The 23,560-nt window shown below is 38.0% G+C and overlaps 1 protein-coding gene across 1 annotated transcript in view; it reads right to left on the bottom strand.

Moving 5' to 3' along the window:
* LOC124594326 (G-protein coupled receptor 54) overlaps positions 1–23,560 on the bottom strand; it is a 78,608-nt gene that overhangs the window by 36,570 nt on the left and 18,478 nt on the right. Inside the window, exons 3-4 of the mRNA XM_047132688.1 lie at positions 15,484–15,787; positions 14,704–14,882 (exon numbers count right to left, since the gene is read on the bottom strand). Of these exons, the coding sequence (XP_046988644.1) occupies positions 14,704–14,882; positions 15,484–15,787 (483 nt within the window). The remainder of the gene's footprint in view (positions 1–14,703; positions 14,883–15,483; positions 15,788–23,560) is intronic.

The following is a 23,560-nucleotide window of genomic DNA, read 5'->3' as shown; positions in this document are numbered from 1 at the left end:
ATGAATGTTCAGAACTATCACATATGGGGTTCTACTCTGCCACATGTCGTGCAGGAACACCCACTGCACTCAGCTTATTTGACTGTGCCATGTGGATTCACGAATTCCGTCATTCTCAGTCCATTTTTCTTTAGGGAGATGAGACCTCACGGGACTCTTAGGTCTGTAGTGACATCTGCACATTATAAGGATCTCCTTGTGCAACACTTGATTCTAGATTTGCAAAAATGCAACTGTGTCCACACCACTATTTTCATGGAGGGTAGAGTGACACTACATGTTGCTTTCCAGGTGAAAGATTTGCTCTGAGAAACCTTTGGTGATGACTGCTTCATTTCTAAGCAATTTTGAGATCCAGATCCCCCAACCTAAAACCACGTGATTTCTGGTTGCACAGATTTCTGAAAGACTGTGTGCACCATGGATGTATCTGAACTCTTCCTGATACGAAGGCTAGCATATGATGACATATCACTCTAGTTGCACTGGATATGCTGTGAGCAACTGTTGACCATGATATGTTATGGATGCAGCATGTGGCGCTGAATTAGGAGACCATACTGAACACGTGTTGCAACTTGTGACACAACCTAATAAATGTGACCAGGACCATTCTTAAAATGTGTTTCATCATTCCTCCTCTTTTTCTGGATCCAAACCACATTCTGGCTGCTTACAGCGCCATATTTTCATCTGGTGACATTAAATGGAGCTATTATTTTTTTCAACATACTCCACAAAAGCACCAGTTAATGAACATACCTATGCAGCACTCAAGAACACTTTCAGTTTAATTATAACTACGTGGTATAATGGAAGCAACCATTAAAACTACAAGCAAGTCTTCATCTATGAAAGACACTTAGTATAAAAATTCAATAGACAGAGAGCAAAGCTGTAAGAACTGCTCTGAAGAAAGGAAAAAAGTACTAATTTTTTTTCGTTCAAGGGGGACCACAGTCATGTAGAATTTTTTGAAAGAAGTTTCTGCCATTTGAGTGTAAATTATTCTTCATTCATTTCACAAAATCATGATTTTGGCTCTATAGCCATACTCAAGTGCATGTTAAAATATATCTGACCTGTTTACGTTACATGTCATCATCATTTCTGATCTTATAGACCAGTTGTCATACTACAGAATATAAGTATATATTGAAGATACATAATATGGCTGACATTGCACACAATGAGTAACCATTAACTCACAGTATGTTGTATTTAACTGCTAACGTATTGCTGTGACACGCATTCATCACCTGCAATTTGATGTACAGATATGATGAATCCAGGTCACAGCATTGTGTTGACTGTTAAATATAAGCAGTTACAAATATTTCAGCTAAAAAATGTCTGATAATTCTGCCTCATAATTTTAAATGACCAAATGGAATGACTATGAACAGGCAACAAGTTACTGCAGAACAAATATAAAACATATTGGTGTAGTTATTTTTGTTAACATACAGAGGATATTAAATATAACCAACAAAGAGAGATTGTGCATATTGTCTTGCCACAAACATAATAAGTAATAAACTGGTCTGTTTATTCTTCAGAAATAATGTATATTAAACAATTAAAGATTACTTAGAGGACTCAGAGTAGTGAATAGTAGTGAAAGGGATAAATACAGCATCTTGTATTTCAGTACATAATTACAGTTTATTGTTTTCAAATGGAAATCATGTGTCAAGGTGAAAAATGTAAAATGTGTGCTAGTAATGTCTGTTGTTTTAGTTTTCCAGGTGTACAGTGGCACATAGTTGAATATGGAGTCTCGAGATGGTGCAGTGGGCACAGCAGCATCTTCACAGTCCAGGTGTAATCAGTGGGAGTCCTTAGTGTGTGCAGCAGTGGAGATTGGAACTGTTTTAGATTGCAAGTAACTGGAAACAGTCCATGAGCCATCAGTGGGTGTCTTCAGTGAATGTGGCAATGAAGAATGAAACTATGTTTTATTTGCAAGTTGCATGAGTTAAATCTGAATGCCTATTTTGATGTGTTTAAGAATTTACTAATCTGAATGGCACCACACACTGCAGCAACTTGGTGTGTGACCAAGTACACTGGCCAGTGGTGGCATTACAGTCACCACCACAGGAAAACAAAACATTTCACAGAGGTCACAAGCTGGCACCAGTGGATTGCCTTCTGATGTGCTATAGACCATTGGGAATTTTAGTTAAGTAAGTACTCTTTAACTATCCTTCACATAATGTTGTGTTTTATTTACTTTTTGTTATAAAAGGTTTTCTTTTAATAGATTCTATAACATTTTTTATACATTTAATTCTGACTTTAAGCGAAATTTTTATTTCTAATGGGAATTTTATTTTTTGTTTTATAGTTAGACACACATTTTGCCAAATGGTATGATTTTAGTTCATGACTATGCTCGTTCTGTTTTAAGCTATTGAATGTATGACACTGATCACTCATGTACCTCAGCACTAGCACCTCTACTGGCAAGACTTGTGTTCGTACAAGAATAGGATGCCCTCAGACCATCACTAGCACTTGTTATGTACCTGTATGCACAGATTCTTTGCCTTGGTACTGACCTCCATCTCAAGAATGGCTGCATCAGCACTTCCACCACATCAAACCTACTGACCATCAACAATACCTCCTCTTCGGCAGCTGCCACCCATTCCACACCCTGACGTCACATCCAAGCACCTAGGCACCCATGGTCATCACATCTGTAGTGATGAGCAGTCCCTCACAAAATGTGCCAAAGGTCTCACTGAGGCCTTCACAAACCAAAATTACTCTCTCAACCATTTTTAGAAACAGATCTTGCATGCCTTGTCTCATTATTAACCTACCAACCTTCACATACTCTCTTTTTGGCCATAAAGAATCACTCCTGCTGTGACGTACTATGACCCAGAACTGATGCAAATGAATCACACTCTCTGCCAGGGTTTTGACTACCTCTCATTGTGCCTCAGAATGAGAAATATTCTCCCCAATCCTCCACACCCATCCCACTGTGGTATTTAACAGTCCAACCAATCTTGAAATGTCCTTGGCCATCCCTACTCCAACCCTGTTCCCAACTGCTTGCCTCATGGCTTACATTCCTGCAACAGATCTAGATGCAATACCTGTTACATACATGCCTTCCACTACCTCTTACTCCAATCCTGTCACAGACATCTCCAATCCCATCAAAAGAAGAGCACCCATTAAAGTAGCCATATGACATGAACCATCTCAGCTGCAACCACCGTGAACATTCTGTGTTGGCATGAGAATTAACAAACTACCTGTCCATGTGAATGGCCTATGCCAAACTGCGGCCAAAACACAGCTGGACTACCTAGTTGTTGAACATGCCACCCAACATGATGTGCTTCAATTTAATGACTGCTTCATAGCCTGTGCCATCCGGATTTTTCCCACCAGTGCCAGGTTTTCTGAACTGTGCAGGTGGGAATTCTCCATACAAAATATCCTTCGTTCCTGTAACTCCTCTGGCCTCAACCTTCACTATTCCCTGTCCCCCACCTGCCTATTCCCTTCTCTGCTCCCACTCCAGCACTACACATGTCTTCTGTCCCACCAGCACACCTAGATAGTCCTTTCCTCATCTCTTCTTCTCTCCTATTGCTTTCTCCCTCCAATTTCTGCCCCCCCCCCCTTTCTCCCACCCAACATTTTCCTGATGCTGCACCTGACAGCCCTATCCTGTCCCCCACCATGACACGGCACACACCCCACACCCATAGGTAGCATTAGCATCTTCTCCCACCCTTAGCCAGATACCCCCCCCCCCCCCCCCCACCTCTTTTCCCCTCACTCCTTCCTTACTCCATTATCCATCCTAGTTAGATTACTGCTCATGTCAGATACTGTCACAGTTAGGCCTTAGTGCCTGGAGACAGTGACCATGTACGTATGATTTGTGTTTGTATGAATATGTGTGAGTTTTTTACTTCTAAAGAAGACTTGGTTGGGAAACTGAAATACTTCTAGCATTCTTTTTTGTTGTGACTGTCTGCAACTTTGTATATGGAGAGTAGCAATATATCCTTCCATATTATTATAACTTTATTAGTATATGTGTAAAAGTATTGCTTACTTTTCTTGTATTTTATAAAGTTATTAAATAAATATTTAGCTGTATTTTAACATTTTATAAAAACTGACCCATTTAAATCTTTAAATAGGCATCTAGGACAATGCTGTGGTTAGTCAACAGTAGATACAGTTGAGCAGTCAACATGAGTGTCTGTGAAACCATCATCAAAAACAATATTGCTTCCGTTTTAGTAACAATTACTCACAGCAACAACAACAAATAGAAGGCTGTTGGACAGAAGAAATGCTGAGCCTCCTTCTCATCTCAACGATTTTTTATGTGTGGGCCTGAAGAAAAAGAAGGGACAACAGTAGGTAGCGTCAGGTGTCTCCTCTCTCCTGTCTCAAGGCAGACTCCAATGGATTCTCAGTCAGGTAACAGCACTAATAGAATGAAAAAGCAAGAGGAAGGCATCTCTTTCTTTCATCAAAATATAAGGGGCCTCTTAAACAAAATAGATCAACTCCTTATTAACATTAGTGAAAAGGACAGTATAAATAATGCCCAGATTTTATGCTTAACTGAGCACCATGTTACTGATAAATGTGCCTTGCCATCTATAGCAAGTTATACTTTAGTAACATACTACTGTAGGGAAAGTAAAGATAAAGGTGGAGTAGCAATTTATGTTAAGGATAGTGTAGCATACAGAGCTATAGATATTAAGAAATATTGTGTGGAACAACAATTTGAGGCATGTGCCACAGAAATAACAACTAAATTCTATCCAATAATAGTGTTGGCTGTCTACAGGGCTCCTTCAGGTGACATAAAAACTTTTCTGCATTCAATGGAACTCCTTCTGTCATGGTTACTTTCAAAAGCGAAGGATATTGTAGTATTAGGTGATTTTAATATAAACTTTTTGACAGAAAATAAGAATAAAATAGACTTTGAGATTGTGATGAACTTACTCAATCTGACTTCAGTAATAAATTTCCCAACAAGAATTACATCCGAGTGCCAAACTATGATAGATAACGTTTTTTTAGATGTAAATAGACATCAGAACTATATTGTCAGGCAGGTTATAAGTGGGCTTTCAGATCATGATGGACAAATTCTCACTATTTATGACGTTAATCTGTTCAAAAAAGAATTTCCTCGATGGAAAGTCATAAGAGTAATTAATGAAAAGGCGAAAGGAACTTTCAACCACAGGTTGCAGCAAATGGATTGGTCTTTAGTATATAGCCATGATGATGTTGATACTAAATTTAACTGTTTTATAAATGAATTCTGTGCTCTTTTTGAAGAAATATTTCCCAAGAAATGGGTCAGAAACAGTGCTTCCAATTCTGTAAGCAAGCCTTGGATTACAAAAGGTATAAAACAGTCATGTAAAACCAAAAGGGAAACTTATGCTGCAATAAGATTCTGTAAAGATGTAGAAAAATGGGAACACTATAGAATATACTGTAAAATTTTGAAGAAACTAATACAGAAATCAAAAGCCCTTTATTATGAGAAGAAAATAGATAATTCTAATAATAAAATAAAAGCAATTTGGAGCATTGTAAAAAAAGAAACTGGAAGAGATGCAACAAGTAAAGAAGATATAAATAATATCAGATATGAAGGTATCCTAATAGATAACCCCAAAAGGGTGGCTGAGATTTTTAATAAACACTTCCTATCAGTATCTCAACAGATTGGTTGCAAGCCCGATGTTGATGAAGCTGTAACTCTTTGTCAAGCTGTATATTCTAACACAATTTCAGAAATGCACCTTAATCCTGTCACTGTAGAAGAAATTCAAAAAATCATCATGTCTCTAAAAAGTACGAATTCTGCAGGGGTTGATAATATATCTAGTAACTTATTGAAATATTCTTGTGTGTGGATAAGGGACATTCTCTGTCATATTTTCAATGCTTCCCTTCAGAAAGGTGTTGTTCCCAGTAGACTTAAGTATGCCATTGTGAAGCCCCTGTACAAAAAGGAGGATAAAGCTGAACTAACTAACTATCGACCTATCTCTTTGCTGACAGCTTTCTCCAAAATTCTAGAAAAGCTAATACATGTAAGAATTACTGATCATCTCATGAAGAATGGAGTTCTCAGCAAAAGCCAGTTTGGCTTTCAAAAGGGCCGTTCAACAGAAGACGCAGTCTACGCACTTGCAAATGAAGTTCTAGAAACCCTTAATGAAAAAATGCTAGCACTTGGTGTCTTCTGCGATTTATCCAAAGCGTTTGACTGTGTTGATCACCAGATTCTCTTGCAAAAAGCAAAATTAGTAGGAATAAGTGGTGTTGCAGGCAATTGGCTACAGTCGTACCTCCAAGACAGAAAACAAAAAGTTGTGTTGAATAGCTCGGGTGGAGTATATGACACTTCCTCAGATTCTGAATGGAGTTCCATTACATGTGGAGTGCCCCAGGGCTCAATTCTTGGGCCACTATTATTCCTGATTTTTATAAATGATCTACCATCATGTACAAGCCTGCCGTGTAAATTTACATTATTTGCTGATGATACCACAATTTTTATGAGCAGTAGAACAGTCAACAATCTTGAGGAACTCAGTAATCACATACTCTCAGATATGGTTAATTGGTTCAAGGTGAATGGTCTCTCATTAAATTCCAGTAAGACCAGCTTTATTCAATTCTGTACAAAAACAGAAAAAGAGAGAGAGATAAGTGTGACATGTGGTAATCAACCAATAGTCAGAATGGAAACAACAAAATTTCTTGAGTGCACATTGACAAGAAAATGAACTGGTCTTCACATATTATTGATCTCTGTAAGAGGCTTAGCTCTGCTACCTATGCTTTACGGGTTGTCACTACATGTGTTGAACCTAACACTGCAAAAGTGGCCTATTATGGCTATTTTCATTGTCTCATTGAGTACGGAATTATTTTTTGGGGCAACCAGCCATTAGCAAGGAAAGTGTTCATTGCACAGAAGCGAGCTTTAAGAATTATATGTAGATTGCGCCCAAGAGACTCTTGTAGAAATAGTTTTCGTAATCTTAAAATATACACAACTACATGCCAATATATTTTTTCTCTCATGTGTTTTGTTTGTAAAAATATAGATATATTTCAACCAAATAGTAATTATCATGAGCATAACACACGGAGGAAGAATGACATACACAGTGAACTCAGAAATTTGAGCTTGGCACAAAAGGGTGTCCATTACACTGGAGCAAAACTCTTCAATGCTCTTCCTCCCGAAATAAAGACAAAGATTCATAACAATAGCGAGTTTAAGAAAGCACTAAAAATATTTCTGCTAGAAAAAGCTTTTTACAGTCTAGATGAATTTTTAACTAAATAAATTGTAATATTTTAATATTATATAATACAAGTTGACATAATGCCACTACGAATTTTATTTAACCTGAGATCTGTATCTGTGTGTGCTCCGTATCTGTTTTCTGTAGTGTTTTAATAATTCTAAGAAAATATGTATTTTCTTTTTCTATATTGCTGCCCAAAGAATTTACTGTATAAGTTTTTATATAATTATGTACTCAAATTTCTGTATATGCTATAAGATTATCAGACTGTATTTGTAAAAAACTGACTCGTTCCACGTCCTTGTGTATTCAACACAGTTGACCTATGGAACACGAAATAAATCAAATCAAATCAAATCAAACAGTCAGTGATGTACTGCTTTTTTTCATTATATAAGAGTAAACCATAGTGGAATGAGTGAAAATCTTACAAAAATGAAAAAGCTAGTTATCAGTCAAATAGAAAGTGAGAGGAAATCCAAAAACCTTTAATGATAAGATGTTTTTCCCCATGACAAAAATCAATTTATGTTTCTATGATTTGATGTGGACTTTTAAAACTCTCCCAGCATATAGATAGTTTCATTAAATTGTGGCTGAACTGCTGGTGTCTGTAACTTGCTGCGATGATATTTTGGCACAGCCTTCTGGACCACTTCAGGTTAATACTAATGAAATACATTGAGCTTCCTTATTGAAGACTCCCTCCCCCCCCCCCCCCCCCCCTCCCCCAGGCATATGTGTGATGTATCCAGCAGTCACTGCACATGTGCTGCTCGAGTGGATGCAGTTCTCCTGCAAGTCACTACACTATGCCACACTCCCTCTGTGGTGAAATAACACCATATATCATATCAACCATCTTCACAGTCAAATTGCAGTGTAGAGCAGACAGATTTTTGTGACAGGATTCCGTCCAGAATCTAACTGGATGTCACAATCCCAAATGATAAGGGAGTTGTATTGGGGTGGTGGTGGTGGCAGTGTTGGTGGTGTGTATATGGTTCTCAACAGCAGGTCATCAGCACCTGTATTCAACTAACGGAACACAAGTGTAGTTCTGAGTTGTTACAAGCATGCAACAACAGATAGTTTATTTCCACTTATTCATCAACAACAGAACTTCAAAAGATTGACTCATGGGCTACAGTTTTTGTTTCAGTGTATTTCATTCAATAACCAGTAGAAATACAATGGTCGGTCATAGCGGGCTTGCTGGGATGCAGGAGGAAAGTAGGCCACTGTTGTTCCCCAGTGCAATCTTGAACAGTTCACATTTTTTGCCCAGGATGGTCAGAAACAATATGAAAAGCTTAAAACAGTGTTGCTGGGTAGGTTGCGCTGAAAAATAATATCCAAGAAAGAAAACTGATGTGTTCTGTTGTTCCTAAGTTAATTAGCATTGAAGTTCGCCAGTCAGGGCATTGTGCATACAAATTCAAGCAGCCTACCAGAAATGATGTTGCCAAACTTCATTTGGTTTCTTAAAACAAGAGAACAATACAAAAATTGGAGATGGCACTATAGTAATGATCAAACATGAACCAAAGGCTGAACACTCTTTTGCACTATCATCTACACTATGAGAACAACTGACACTTATTGCATCTAGCGGGCACTTGAATTTGCATTTGCAGTGACCTGATTGACTAACTTCAATGGTAATTAACTCAGAAATGGTACAACATACTGAATTTTTTCTTAACAATTGCTTCTCAGCATAACCTTTCCTGCAATACCCTTACAAGCTTTTCAGACTGTTTCTGACCATCCCGTATAATATGTGTTATTCTTGCACAGAATCTTATAAATATTTGCCTTATGGAACTTGATATCTTTTATAGATCCCAAATGCTCTGAGGTTTTTGATAGAGAATGGAAACTCACTTAAATCTCATGTCTTCTTAATATTCTGCCTATTTTTGTGAAACATTTCGAGTATGAGGTAGATAAGCTGTCATTTGGAGATCTCATCGTCTTTGTTGTTTTGTTCTGTTTTATGCTTGTAGGACACTTTGCACTTGCTGAGACAAATATCTGTGGTTCGGGAACACAGTCTTTAGGTGCTCCAGATTCGTTTGCAGATTATTGTCATCTGAGATGGTATGGCCTCTGTGGACCAAGATCTACAGAAAGCCTGTTTTTTGTGCTGAATGGTGACAACTAGCAGCCTTCAATACAGGTCTGTATAAGTGTGCTCTGAAATGTCCAAGTCTATCATCACTCTTACCAAGCCATCAAAAATGGCAAACAACCTTTCTTCTCCATCTCTACAGTATATTTTATATTTTTGTGTGTGAAGTTCAGATGTTGAAGTAACTTTAAGAGACTGTCAAAACCTTGAGGGCAAACTATAAAAATATCATCAACATATCACTAAAATACTGTTTTAAAACAGCTGAGTTGAGTGCTGGCCCCTCAGAATCTTCCATAAAAAGATTGGCAACCAGAGGAGACAAAAGACTACCCACAGCAACACCATCAAATTGTTCAAAAAACTCATTTTTAAATAAAAAGTATGTCAAGGAGAGAGTGTGCCTGAACAGAGCTGTAAAATCAGCCTCAAACCTTTTGCCAATGGGAAGTGGGCCCACCAGAGGCACATTTGTAAAAAGTGAAACAACATTAAAACTTATCAATAAGTTATTGCTTTCCGGCTTGAGTGAGCTGAGTCTGTCGATAAAATTAGTTGATTTTGTTGTATGATGTGGACGCTTGCCTACAATGGGTCTAAGTAAAGATACCAAGTACTTGGAAAAATCATTTTCAAATGCACCTCTAGTGGACTTGCTACATCTCACTGGCAAAAGGTATGAGGTTGATATTACAGTATTGTTCAAGCACACTCCCTTCTAAACATACTTGTTATTTAACAGTGGACTTTTTTAACAGCTTGATAGAGTTGCCCTGGGGCATCTTTTGTCTCCCCTGTTTGTCAACCTTTTTATGGAAGATTTTGAGGAGTGAGCAATCAACTCAACTGTTTTAAAACTGTATTTGGGAGATATGTTTATGATACTCATGGTTTAGACAGTCTCTGAGAATTACTTCAACATCTGAACCCCATACATTTTTGAATGGCTTGGTGCAACATAAGAGTAATGACAGAACTGACATTCAGTATTTCAAAAGTACACTCATAAAGATCACAGGCAACTAGTTGCCACCATCTGGCACAAACAATGGGCTTTCTGAAAACCTTGATCCACCAAGGCCATACCGTGTCAGATCATGATAACTTGCAAGCAGAATTGAAACACCCACAAATTATGTTCCTGAACAGTCAACACTCATCTCAACAAGTACAGAGAGCACTAAAGATCAACAAACGGAAGAACAGGGAAGAGTTTGTTGTTTTCATGAAAACATGCAGAATATTAAGAAGAAATAAGATTAAAGTGATCTTTCATCCTCCACAGAAAATCTCAGTGCTTTTGGGATCCATCAAAGAAGACTTAAGAGTTGCACAAGAAAGGTGTTTATAGGATTCCATGTGAGTGTAGCAAATATTATACAGGGCAAATGACATGCATTGCTCATGATAACGATGTGGAACACCAGTGGCATACTTGCTTCCTTCAAAATTAGCAAGCCTGCTTTCCCTGAGCGCTGCATTTCTGCTGGTCACTTGATGAAATACAACGAAATAAAAATTGTAGTTCATAAGTAAAACTTTTCAAGCTCCACCATCAATTAATCAGTGGAAATACAGCTGTCAATTGGGACAGTGGTTTCCAGTTAGATTCTCTATGGAATTCTGTCATAGAAAAATTTTGTGCTCTAAATCAGTTTGCAGTTTTACTATGTGAAGATGGTTGATCTGATACCAGTGGGACAATCTTTTGCCACAGAGGGAGCATGGTATAGTGCATTGATTTGCAGGAGTATTGCACTCACTCAAGCAGTACATGCACAGTGACTACTGGGTGCATCTCGTTGGTGGTGTTTTGAATAGGGGAGCTCAGTGTACATCATCAGTATTCACATGAAAATGACCTGAAGACTCTGTGCTGAAATATTGTGGCAGTAAATTACAGGTATCCAGGAGTTCATATGAAATTTCGTAGAAGATACTAATGTTTGTTTCCTCTTGTGTTATAAAGAAACCACACGGTGGCCTGCTCATAACTACTGATGCCACTTCCCTTTTACTAACATTCCTAATACCCATGGCCTTATCACTATTGAACTCTACCTTTCCCAACGCCCATCTGATTTCAGACCAACAATCTCCTTCCTAGTCATCATGGAAAAATTTATCCTCCCCCACAATTATTTCTCCTTTGAAGGCATTACCTACAAACAAATCCGAGGTACGGCTATGGGCACCTGCATGGCACCGTCCCAACCTATTCATGGGCCATCTGGAGGAATCCTTCCAAAAACCCAGAATCCTAAACCCCTCACCTGGTTCAGATTTGTTGATGAGGGCAAGAACACCCTATCCACATTCCTCCAGAACCTCAACAACTTCTCCCCCATTTGCTTCACCTGGTCCTACTCAACCCAACAAGCCACCTTCCTAGACGTTGACCTCCACCTCAAAGATGGCTACATCAGTACCTTCGTCCATATCAAACCTACAAACAACCAGCAATACCTGCACCTCGACAGCTGCCACCCGTTCCATACTAGGAAGTCCTTTCCATACAGCCTAGCCACTCACGGTCGTCACATCTGCAGTGATGAGCTGTCCCTCTCAAAATATACCAATGTTCTCATTGAAGCCTTCACAGACTGTAATTATCCTCCCAACCATGTACAAAAACAAAACTCCCATGCCTTCTGTTGTGTTGGCAGAAGAGCCAACACTATGTTACGAGAGGAGACAGAAATGCACGCGTTTTAGCTCACGCAGGCTGGCGTGAGGTGGGAAGGACTATACTGACATGAGGTCTGGAACTTGACAAGGAATTAGAATTCAGAAAGCGGATATAATTAGTTTGATACTTAACTTTAATCTATTAATGATGAACATCACTCTTGACAGTACATGATTCACAATATTATCTGTTCAGGATACATAGTAACTGAATATGGCGCCTTGCTAGGTCGTAGCAAATGATGTAGCTGAAGGCTATGCTAAACGGCCGTCTCTGCAAATGAGAGAGTATGTAGACAGTGAACAATAGCTAGCAAAGTCAGCTGTACAACTGGGGCGAGTGCTAGGGAGTCTCTCTAGACCTGCCGTGTGGCGGCACTCGGTCTGCAATCACTGATAGTGGCGACACGCAGGTCCGACGTATACTAACAGACCACGGGTGATTTAAAGGCTACCACCTAGCAAGTGTGGTGTCTGGCGGTGACACCACACCTTCTCTTCCTAGTCTCCCACTACCTCCCAAAGTCCCACCATCCAGCCACAGAGGAGCATTCTCCTCGTAACTCAGTACCACCCAGAACTGGAGCAACTGAATTACTTTCTCTGCCAAGGTTTTGACTACCTCTCATTGTGCCCTGAAATGAGAAATGTCCTGCCCACTACCCTTCCCATCCTCCCCCCACAGTGGTATTCCACCACCCACTGAACCTACACAATATATTCATCCATCCTTACACAACCCCTGCTCCCAACTCCTTACCTCATGGCCCATACCCCTGTAATAGACCTAGATACAATACCTGTCCCATACGCCCTCCCACCACCACCTACTACAGTCCAGTCACTAACATCACCTATCCCATCAAAGGCAGGTCTACCTGTGAAACCAGTCATGTGATCTACAAGCTAAGCTGCAACCACTGTATTGCATTCTATATGGGCATGACAACCAACAAGCTGTCTGTCTGCATCAATGGCCTCCAAAAAACTGTGGCCAAGAAACAAATGGATCACCCTGTTGCTGAACTCGCTGCCAAACATGAAATCCTTCTTTTCAATGACTGCTTCACAGCCTGTGCCATATGGATCCTTCCCACCAACACCAGCATTTCTGGATTGTACAGGTGGGAACTTTCCCTGCAATACATCCTATGCTCCTGTAGCCCTCCTGGCATCAACCTTCACTAGTTACTGTCCTCACCAATTCAGCCCTTCCTTGTTCTCATTCCAGCATTACACAGCCATCATTCCACCGTCACACCCAGTCTTTTCACTTCTCTGCCCCCCCCCTCCCCACTTCCCCCCTGCCCACCATCTAACAGCACTTCACTGTCCACCACCCCCATCATACTATCCCTCCGCCTCAATGCCCCAGCCTCCTCGTTACCCCCACCCAATCGCCACTCCCATCATGCCTTGGTGTTGTTGCTTGCAATGTGGTTTTAATTGCCTGAGACTGCAGTCGTGTGTGTGAGTTGCATTTGTGTGTGTGTGTGTGTCTATTGTTGACAAAGGCCTTAATGGCTGAAAGCTTGTGACAGTCTTTTTGTTGTGCCTATCTGCAACTCAGCATCTCCACTATATGGTGAGTAGCAACTTTTCATAATATTGTTACATTCCATCCTGGATTTTCCATTGTTTGATTATAAAGAAAGATGATAACAGAGGACCTGCTAAGATAGCAAATAGGAAATCAGGCTAGATAAAACCCTCCCAAGCAAAGAAGATGCTCTGGTAATTGAGTAACCGAGACTAACAAAGGTGATTATTTGCTAACAGTGTAACTGAAGGCCTTGGTCTTATTCATAATATGATAGCTAAGAAAAAATCAGCTCTCATACAAATAAAAAATGACAGATAAACTAAAAAGAAAGGACACAATCATAAATGTTCATATGAAGTAATCATACATGCTCAAAGGAAAGAACATGGGTAAAAGGAAGGAAGGCAGTGGTTTGAAGTGGCAATAGCAGTAAGGTTATTACAGATGGAGAGCAACCTATACTAGGAAAGGAATGGGACAGGAAACTGACTGAGGCTGTTTTATCCTGTGCTTCACATTAATGATTGATCTAATGATGCCACAACCTAAAAATAATGAAAACATATTATTAATTTCACAGAGTGAGTTGGCGCAGTTGTTAGCACACTGCACTTGCTTTCAGGAGGATGATGGTTCAAACTTGTGTTCAGCCATCCTGATTTAGGTTTTCCATGATTTCCCTAAATTGCTTCAGACAAATGCCGGGATGGTTCCTTTGAAGGGCATGTCCAACTTCCTTCCCGATCCTTCCCTAATCCGATGGGACCAATGGCCCCACTGTTTGGTCCCCTCCCTCAAATCATTCAACCAACCAGCTGTTAATTTCATATCATTTCATATTTATGAGTACTGACATTAAACAAAGATGTAAGTTAAGGACTTTCAGAGTTACTATGTTCCTTAAATGCATCACACATTAATATGAAAATACTACAAAAGCAAGATCTCCTTATTGTTGCAGAACTTGCATTATTATTTTGAAAAGCGTCTCTTACCTTATAGTTTCTGAAAATTATGAGAGGTAGTGCTATCAAGAATCCAGATGCCCAGGTGACTGCCATGATAACTTTTGTTGCATTGTGAGTTAATTTTGCTTCTGGTGGCAATGTAATTGCTGTGAGGCGGTCATAACTCACAATACAAAGATTCAAAACAGCTGTTAGTAGGAATGCACCTGTATTTGCATATAAATTGCTCATAAATCAAGTGTTTACAAGTCAAACTGTTATAATAAGTGTCATAATTATTTCTTAAACTGCATAATAGTGTGATATTACTAAAAATTATTAATGTGGCTTATATAATCTCAAGCAGTATAAGGATTTTTTGCCACAGTGAAATACCAAACCCATTATTAATTGCCATTGTCAAGTATTAGAGTTACTTGGAACCTGACAAAAATATCTTCAGAGGCCATAGAATGAACTATCAAAAAAGTTCTGAGAGGTATCTGAGGAGTTTCAAAACAAATGATTGGTTTACATGAAGAGATACTGTATTCCATTGCTCCAGAAGAGCTCAGGTATGGACAGTAAGAATTTATAATTTCATTTCAAATGGAATTAAAATGCCCAATTTGAGTCCTCAGAACCGGTCCACATTCTACAGTTGTGTTGCTAACATTGTGATTACAATATTAGTGATGTTTCTTATCAGAAAATGGGTTCAACATTGAAAAAATATGACAATTAAGTCTGAGAAGCCAAAGAATAAAAGTAATGAAAATATATTTCACTAAAACGTATATTTTAAGAAAATGTTACAGAGATACTCACATGAAAAGAAGCCTTCAGTTTTACAGCCACCTTTACCAAGAACATAGTTTTGGAATAAATCTGACACAAGGAACATAGGTGGGCAAATAAGAAGTGTAAGAGCATCTGCAGCAGCCATGTTTGCCAATAACATGTTAGTTGGTGAGCGCAGAAATGTATTTCTCATAACAATGTTAATGATTGCAACATTCCCTATAATGCCAAAAATCACTATTGGGATGACAAAAAGAATCTTCACTGCAATTTCCCAGTTCTCTCGTACTATCCAAATTTCATTTGGAAAGTTATGTGCGCTGTAATTAAACTGAAAAGAGGACATATAATTAATTTCTTGTTATACATTTGTTGCTTGTATTTTATATGTAGTCTGGGTCAAAATTATTCAATATGAAAGTCACGTGACAGAACTACCATTGTCATATCATGATTTAATAAAGACAAGCTTAAATCAAATAAACCCAGAGAAGAAAAAAAGTTGTGAAACACATACTTTAAATAAACAGCTCCTGACACTCTTAGAATTAAACTTAGAAATGAAATATGGAAAAAATGGGGAAAAATTTTGTGGTGCATTAAGTAATATTTTTGTACATGTCTTTTATTGCAGTCTTCATATGATATGCCCAATAGCTAACACAAAGTGTGAAAGAAAACGTAATACAAGGCTGGGATAGCAAACGGCATTTTAGTCCCTAGAAACAAGATTAGAAACTTGCATAGTTTATCTGAAACTAGGAATGTCAAGGATGGAATAACAATAATAGGTATAGGTGTGTGAGTGTGTGTGTGTGTGTGTGTGTGTGTGTGTGTGTGTGTGCATGTGAATCATGCTTTTGTGACTCTCTCTCTCTCTCTCTTTCTCTCTCTCTCTCTCTCTCTCTCTCTGTGTGTGTGTGTGTGTGTGTGTGTGTGTGTGTGTGTATTATTCTAGCTCAAAAAAGGGTGTGCATACTGATGACTCAGCACTTCTGATTTTCAGTGACTGGTCTCCTCTAATTGAAAAATAGTCAATCAGGTCTTGATAAGATTTCAAAATGGTGTAAAGAGTGGCAGCTGTCTGTAAATATTCAGAAATGTAAAACTGTGCACTTCACAAAACAAAAACATGTAGTATACTATTATTATAATATCAGTGAGTCACAGTTGGAATCAGTCCACTCATACAAATAATTCGGTGTAAAACTTTGTAGAGATGTAAATGGAATGATCACATAGGCTCAGTCATAGGTGTAAGGTGGGTGTCAGACTTCAATTTATTTGTTAATTACTGAGGAAGTGCTTTGTCTACAAAGGAGACTGCTTAAACATCACTCATGCAACCCATCCTAGAATATTGTTCAAATTTATAGGACCCATAGCAAATAGGACTAACAAGGGACATTAAATGTATACCGAGAAGAACAGCACAAACAGTCACAGGTTTGTGTAACCCCTGGGAAAGTGTTAATAGATGCTGCAGAAATGGAACTGGCAGATGCATGAAGATAGCCATAGACTACCCAAAGAAATATTCATAGAGACTGAAGTAACAAATGAAAATTCACACTGAGTATGGGACTGAAACCCGGACCTCCTGCTCAGTAGGGTGATGTGCTAACCATTATGCCACCTCGGCACAGTGGCTTTGTGCAACTGCACAGCCTACCCCAGTATGCCTCTTATCCAGATTCCAATTCATGCTTCAGCCCATTTGCCATTCCACCTAAACTCAAACAGTACTGCAGAGGTTCTTCAATTATACTGGAATAGTAGCTCAGCATCAAATGAAACCCAGGCATAAGTGCTTTAATAAAATGGAATTATATGGTTCCACAGACCTTTACAACTCTCAAACATCTATGATGTATACATGCAGACTGAAGTGATGAATCAAAATTCATGCCAAGGCTGAGACTCAAATATAGATCTCCTGCTCACCAGGTGAATGAGCTAACCACTCTGCCACCCTGGCACAGTCACTTTGCACTACTGCATGGACTACCCTAGCATATCTCCCTCCTCAATCCAAAATCCCATTCATGCCGCATTTGGGTTAAGGGCGCAGGAATGTTAGGGTAGTCTGTGTAGTTGTTTGAAGCTCCTGTGCCAGGGTGGCAGATGGTTAGCTCATTCGCCTGGTGAACAGGAGATCCAGATTTGAATCCCAGCCTTGGTGCAAATTTCCATTCATCACTTCAGTCTGCATAACTACATCATAGATGTTTGAGATCTGGAAACTTCTCTAGAACTATACAGTTTCATTTGATACTCCAAGAAAGCCTACTTACAAAGTTTCAAGAAGCAACTTTAAGTGGCGACTGTAGGAATATGTTACAACTTAGGTATGGACCCAGTAGGGATCTTGAGGACAAGATTGTATTGATTATAGCTTACATGGAGGCTTTCAAACAATCATTCCTCCCATGTTCCATAAGTGAATGGATCATGAAAAGCACTAATAATGGTACAGTAGGATGTACCCTCTGCCACGTGCTCCACAGTGATTTGCAGAGTACAGACATTGATGTAGATGTGGATTATCAGATTCTACTGTCAAAGCCTGTAAAGTATCATATTTGATGACTAGTTGAATCTGTTCGTGCTTGAGTAACAGTAATCATGCTGTGAGCATCGAACACACTAATGTTGCCATCAAAATGAATGTTTAGCAGAGTACAAGCAAATTAAATACTGTGCACCTCAAGGATCAGTAATGAAATCACTTCTGTTCCTTTTGTGTATCAATGATCTAAGCTTAAATATGGGTGCCAATAAAGTACTATTTCTGCAGATAACACCACAATTTTACTATAAGGGGAAAGGAAGAAAGAATTAGATAAATCAATAAACACTGCCACATAACAACTTACCAACTGGACAAAATAATTAGCTTATACTAAACAGTAAAAGAACTTTCTCACTTAAATTTCGTAATGATCTAAATAATAATATGGTAATGTAGCAGACTAGAGCAATATTTAAAGAAAAGTATGACTCCAAACATATCAGAGAATGAGATACTATCACGCAATGTTTATGCTATATATCTAAAAACAAAGATGATGTGACTTACCAAATGAAAGTGTGGCAGGTCGACAGACACACGAACAAACACAAACACAAACCTGCTTGTGTCTGTATATGTGTGGATGGATATGTGTGTGTGTGCGAGTGTATACCCGTCCTTTTTTTCCCCTAAGGTAAGTCTTTCTGCTCCCGGGATTGGAATGACTCCTTACCCTCTCCCTTAAAACCTACATCCTTTCGTCTTTCCCTCTCCTTCCCTCTTTCCTGATGAGGCAACAGTTTGTTGCGAAAGCTTGAATTTTGTGTGTATGTTTGTGTATGTTCGTGTGTCTGTCGACCTGCCACACTTTCATTTGGTAAGTCACATCATCTTTGTTTTTAGATATATATTTCCTACGTGGAATGTTTCCCTCTATTATAACAATGTTTATGCTAAGTTACACATATGCAAAAGCTTGAATTGTAACATTGTTGGATTACTATATTGATAAGAATAAGTTGACTTAAGGTAAATTTTGAGCATTTAAGATGAATTGTAACTAATTTATAAAGATGTTGCTCTACAAAATAAAAATAAAAATATATAAACAAAAGCCCAGTTTATCAGTTGCAGGATTTATACTTAGAAAAGTGATAGTAATTACAATACAGACACCTGTAAAGACACAGAATTTATTTTAGGAACAAAAGTCACAATGTATTTGTAAAGTAATTAACAAAAGTAACTAAGACATTGTTATAAATATACATTCCATGTAACTTTGGTGTTTTGTGAAAGCAAATTTTAAATTCAGTTAACTTAAGTTTAAACAACATATAATGTAACTTTTTATTGTCAGACTCTATATGAGAACCCACATCAGGCTTATGATGCAATGAACATAGTTAAGAAGTATTGAGAATTTCAGACACATTATTTTTTGATTAACTTGACATAAATTGCTTAACATACATGAAACTATGCCCAGATATTATTTGAGGTGGAGGCATTGCAAGAAACCTAAATTACAAACCTCAGTCAAATCTTCAGTTATCAGCAAAACAGTAATGGAAATGTAGTCACAAATGCTGGTTACATTTTGATATTGTATTTGGAGCTAGGATATGTTGAAAACAGTCATCAAAATTGAGTTAACCTATTTTTAAGGTTCAGGCACCTACTCATCATAAATCAAAATTTCAAACAAAATTCAAAATTATGCATGTGGATGGTGCCAACATCACTGTGGCTCAAAAATAAAACATGTAGATGGCCAAGAAGTGTGACAAATGGAAAGAATGGAAATAATTACTTGAAACACTGACATTGCGGACATCAGGAAAAGATAAGTACTGTAATTCTCAATTTTTTTTCTCTTTGTATGACAGCAGAGGTAAGATCGTGCAAATTGACAATCAATTTTTTTGGTCTGTTATGCAAGATTCAAATACGAAAGTCAAAATGAGGAAATTACTCCATTTTTACACCAGCTTTACAATGGATTTTCTGAATAAGTTACAAAGTTTTTAGTGAAAAAATTGGCAAACTAAGTAACGATTTGAGTAATCAGATGAAAGAGCTGGGGTGGAATTGAGATATGGTAAGACTGAGGCATCAAAAACTGATTTAAGTAGCAGTTGAGGGTTAAACTCAATATTATGACCAATGAAATACAGAATGTGAGAAATGAGATAGCAAACCTTAGGGATCAGGTCGAAGAACTAAAAAAGGAACTTTCAGTAGAACCAGAGCACAAACAATCAGATTCGCAGTTTGGATTTGTTGAAAATAATATTGTAAATGTAGAATTAGATCAGAAAAATGAAACTGAGAGCATCTGTGCAGTAGAAAATCTAATTTTCGCAGAAAAACTAAAAATCTGATTTTCAGTGTTGTTGTCCGCCTCCATTAGCTGAGTGGTCAGCGTAGTGGAATGCCATGCCAAGGGGTCCGAGTTTGATCCCTGACTGGGGCAGGAGATTTTCTCCGCTCATGGACTGGGTGTTGTGTTGTCCTCATCATCATTTCATCCCCATCTCCGAAGCACAAGTTGTCCTATGTGGCATCGAATGCAATAAGTACTTGCCCTCGGCAGTTGAACTTCCCGAATGGGGGACTCCTAGCCCACAATGCCATATGCTCATTTCCATTCAATACTGTCAGGTTGGCAGTAGTGGATGTTGTTTGTCAACAAACTGTTACACATGTCAGAAATGAAATTATTTGGACCAATGTTTCACCCAAAGTTTATGCAAACATTAACAAAAGGAAAAGGAAAAGCACTGAAAATAATTTAAAATGTCAGAAAATTAAAATAAAAGAAAATACTTAAGTCAATGAGAGGTAATAGCAAACATGTATATAACAATCATGAAAATTATTGTTATATACATGGCCACTCATTGTCGTAGACACAGGAATGTAAGTTTTGGTGTCTTTGTGGTTGTGTGTGTGAATGCGTGTACCATTGCTAGAAAAAGATCTAGTGCTCGAAAGCTTGTGTGAATATTGTTTTCCATTATGTGTTTCTGTGGCCCATGTGTTGATTCACTGTAGGGGAATGGTTGCCTTTCCTTAATTTTATGTGAAAATTTATATAAATACTGCTACTACATTATGAAGTGTCACGTAAAATGTAAGTTGCAATGAAAATGATTATCTGTTTAAAAGAGTGGTAAAACAAAGGATATTACAGTGGTGATCTAAAAGCGTTACAGGTTTGCGAAACTGAGTAGTAGATGCAGGGTATGTAGTGTACAGTTATACTAAGAAATAATTAAAGTTAAAAGCATATTGCAACTTTTCCATTTTCCATTGTGTATGCATAACGTCAAGTGAAAACAAGTGCATTCAAACAAATTTATAATTTGGGGGGGGGGGGGGGGGGGGAGACCCCGCCTAAAATAAAAAAATTAAAATAATAATAATAATAGGAAATTCATTGTAACATCTTTATTTCTTAATATTTTTACACAAAATTTTGATCACCTTCAAAGTATTTTCCATTGACCACAATGATCCTTCCATTATTGGTCCTCATAAATGAAGGCATTGATTTTGTCAACGTTTTCATCACTTCTTAACATTGAGTGGCATCCTGAACAGGGTTGGTCTTCAATTGGAATTTCTCCATTTTTTAAAACATGAAAACCACTCATAGACTCTGGTTTTACTTAGGCAGATACCCATAAGCAGTCTTAAGCATTACAGTAGTTTCCGCAACAGGAAACAAAATTTCACAGCCACATGTTGCTCTCGACAATCTGCCATATGCTAATGCATTAATGTGGAATCGATTTACACTGTAAAAAAATTAGTTCCAGTTGTGGGCCCCAGGTGCAAATCTGAGGTGGGGGGATATGTAGTGTTTTGAGAATTTCTGTGTAAATTCTAGAACCACTCAGCCTTCTACCATCTCAAACACACGATATTTTAGATGTGAGTGTGGGATGATAGAATCTTACCTACTGCACATCACTTGTTTGGGTGTGCAGGTTTGAAATTCAGTCGTGAGAAGAATGTAGACACGGCAGTCGAACAGCAATGACAAGTACTTGTCGGGCGATCCATGTATGTTTTAGTGAAAGTTTACGGAAGAACCATGGAGCTTCTATGTTATTCTGTGCTAATTGTGTCAGTGACCATTGTTATAATAACGAGAACAAATGAGAAGATACTCTTGAGAAAAACTTTTGTCTTAGCCTTGTTGAAGGGAAGATGTGTATTACGGCTCGTGTTGAGACTGGACATGGTGTTTAAGCCAACTTTCTCTTATATGTAAATTAGTTTGTTTCTAACATTTGGAGACACAAGAGGCTTATGAAGCAGTATACATTTATATGAAGAGTGAGATTTGTAATATGTCTGAAGTTCAAATATAGGTTGTTAGCTGAAGCAAATGAAACTTTGTATGTCTACTTATTTTTATAAGTAGAAAGATTCTTAAGAGATTCCTGTACCTAGCAACATACTTCAGAGAAGAAGACAGTGAAAGAGAGTTTGCAGCAGCAGGCTAACCAGCAAGGAAAGTTGCTCAACCATGTCAAGTAAGTCATCTCGTAAAAGAAGTGGAAGTTAGTTTATTTACTTCACAGTTAAATTGTCATCCACAGCTGTTAGAACTTTTGACAATAAGCATCGATGTGAGCTGAGTCAAATGCTTTTCAGAAATCAAGAAATACAGCAGCTGCCTGATTGCCTAGATCCAAAGCTTTCAGTATGTCACGTGAGGAAAGTACATGTTGGGTTTCACATGATCAACATTTTTGAAATCCATGCTGTTGGCACTGAGGAGGTCATTACATGCAAGATACCTCATTCGTTTGAGCTCAGAATATGTTCTAAAATTATACAACAAATCGATGTCACGGATTCTGGACTGTAGTTTTGTGGGTCACTTCTACTACCCTTCTCGTAGACAGTAGTGACCTGTGCCTTCTTCCAAGAACTGTGCACAGTTTTTTGTTTGAGGGATCTACAGCAGATTATAGTTAGAAGAGGGGCTAACTCAGCCATAAATTCAGTATAGAATCTTTTGAGAATAATCATAGGTGTTTACAATTGGCATTTTCAACATCTATGGTCAGCATTTGAATACATCTGTTTGAAAGCTTTGGGAAAGGATGTTGCTATAAGAAGATAATACTAAGCTGAAAATTTGAGGCTTTAATAACTCTTGTCTATTAGATTAAGTACATTTCACTGTAAAAGTTGCTTAAAGTGAGGAGATTATTTTTCAGACCACATATGTAATCTTTGAAAGCTATAACAGATGAGAATTACGTTTTACATGAGTAACACTATATGTGAAATGGAATAGTGTTTGAAATATTTTGGAGAAGAGGTTTTCTCATTTCTCAATACATTATTTTCTCAATGATGGATTGTGCATAGAGGGTGTTACCAAGGCATTTACATGCACAAAATGTCTTACACAAAATACCATTATATTTTTATGTGCTTTACTTAGATGATTGATTTTTGGATAATTTCATTATAATATGGAAAAACTATTTATACTATTTTCCATTTATTGTTATACAAGATGAACAGTAATCCGAATGCTACCATGATAAAAAGAACTTCGTCATT

The sequence above is a fragment of the Schistocerca americana genome, chromosome 2 (assembly GCF_021461395.2).
Source record: "Schistocerca americana isolate TAMUIC-IGC-003095 chromosome 2, iqSchAmer2.1, whole genome shotgun sequence".
NCBI classification, from domain to species: Eukaryota; Metazoa; Arthropoda; class Insecta; order Orthoptera; family Acrididae; genus Schistocerca; species Schistocerca americana.
Note: the sequence above shows the minus strand (reverse complement) of the source record. Positions and strands in the feature narration are given on the sequence as shown.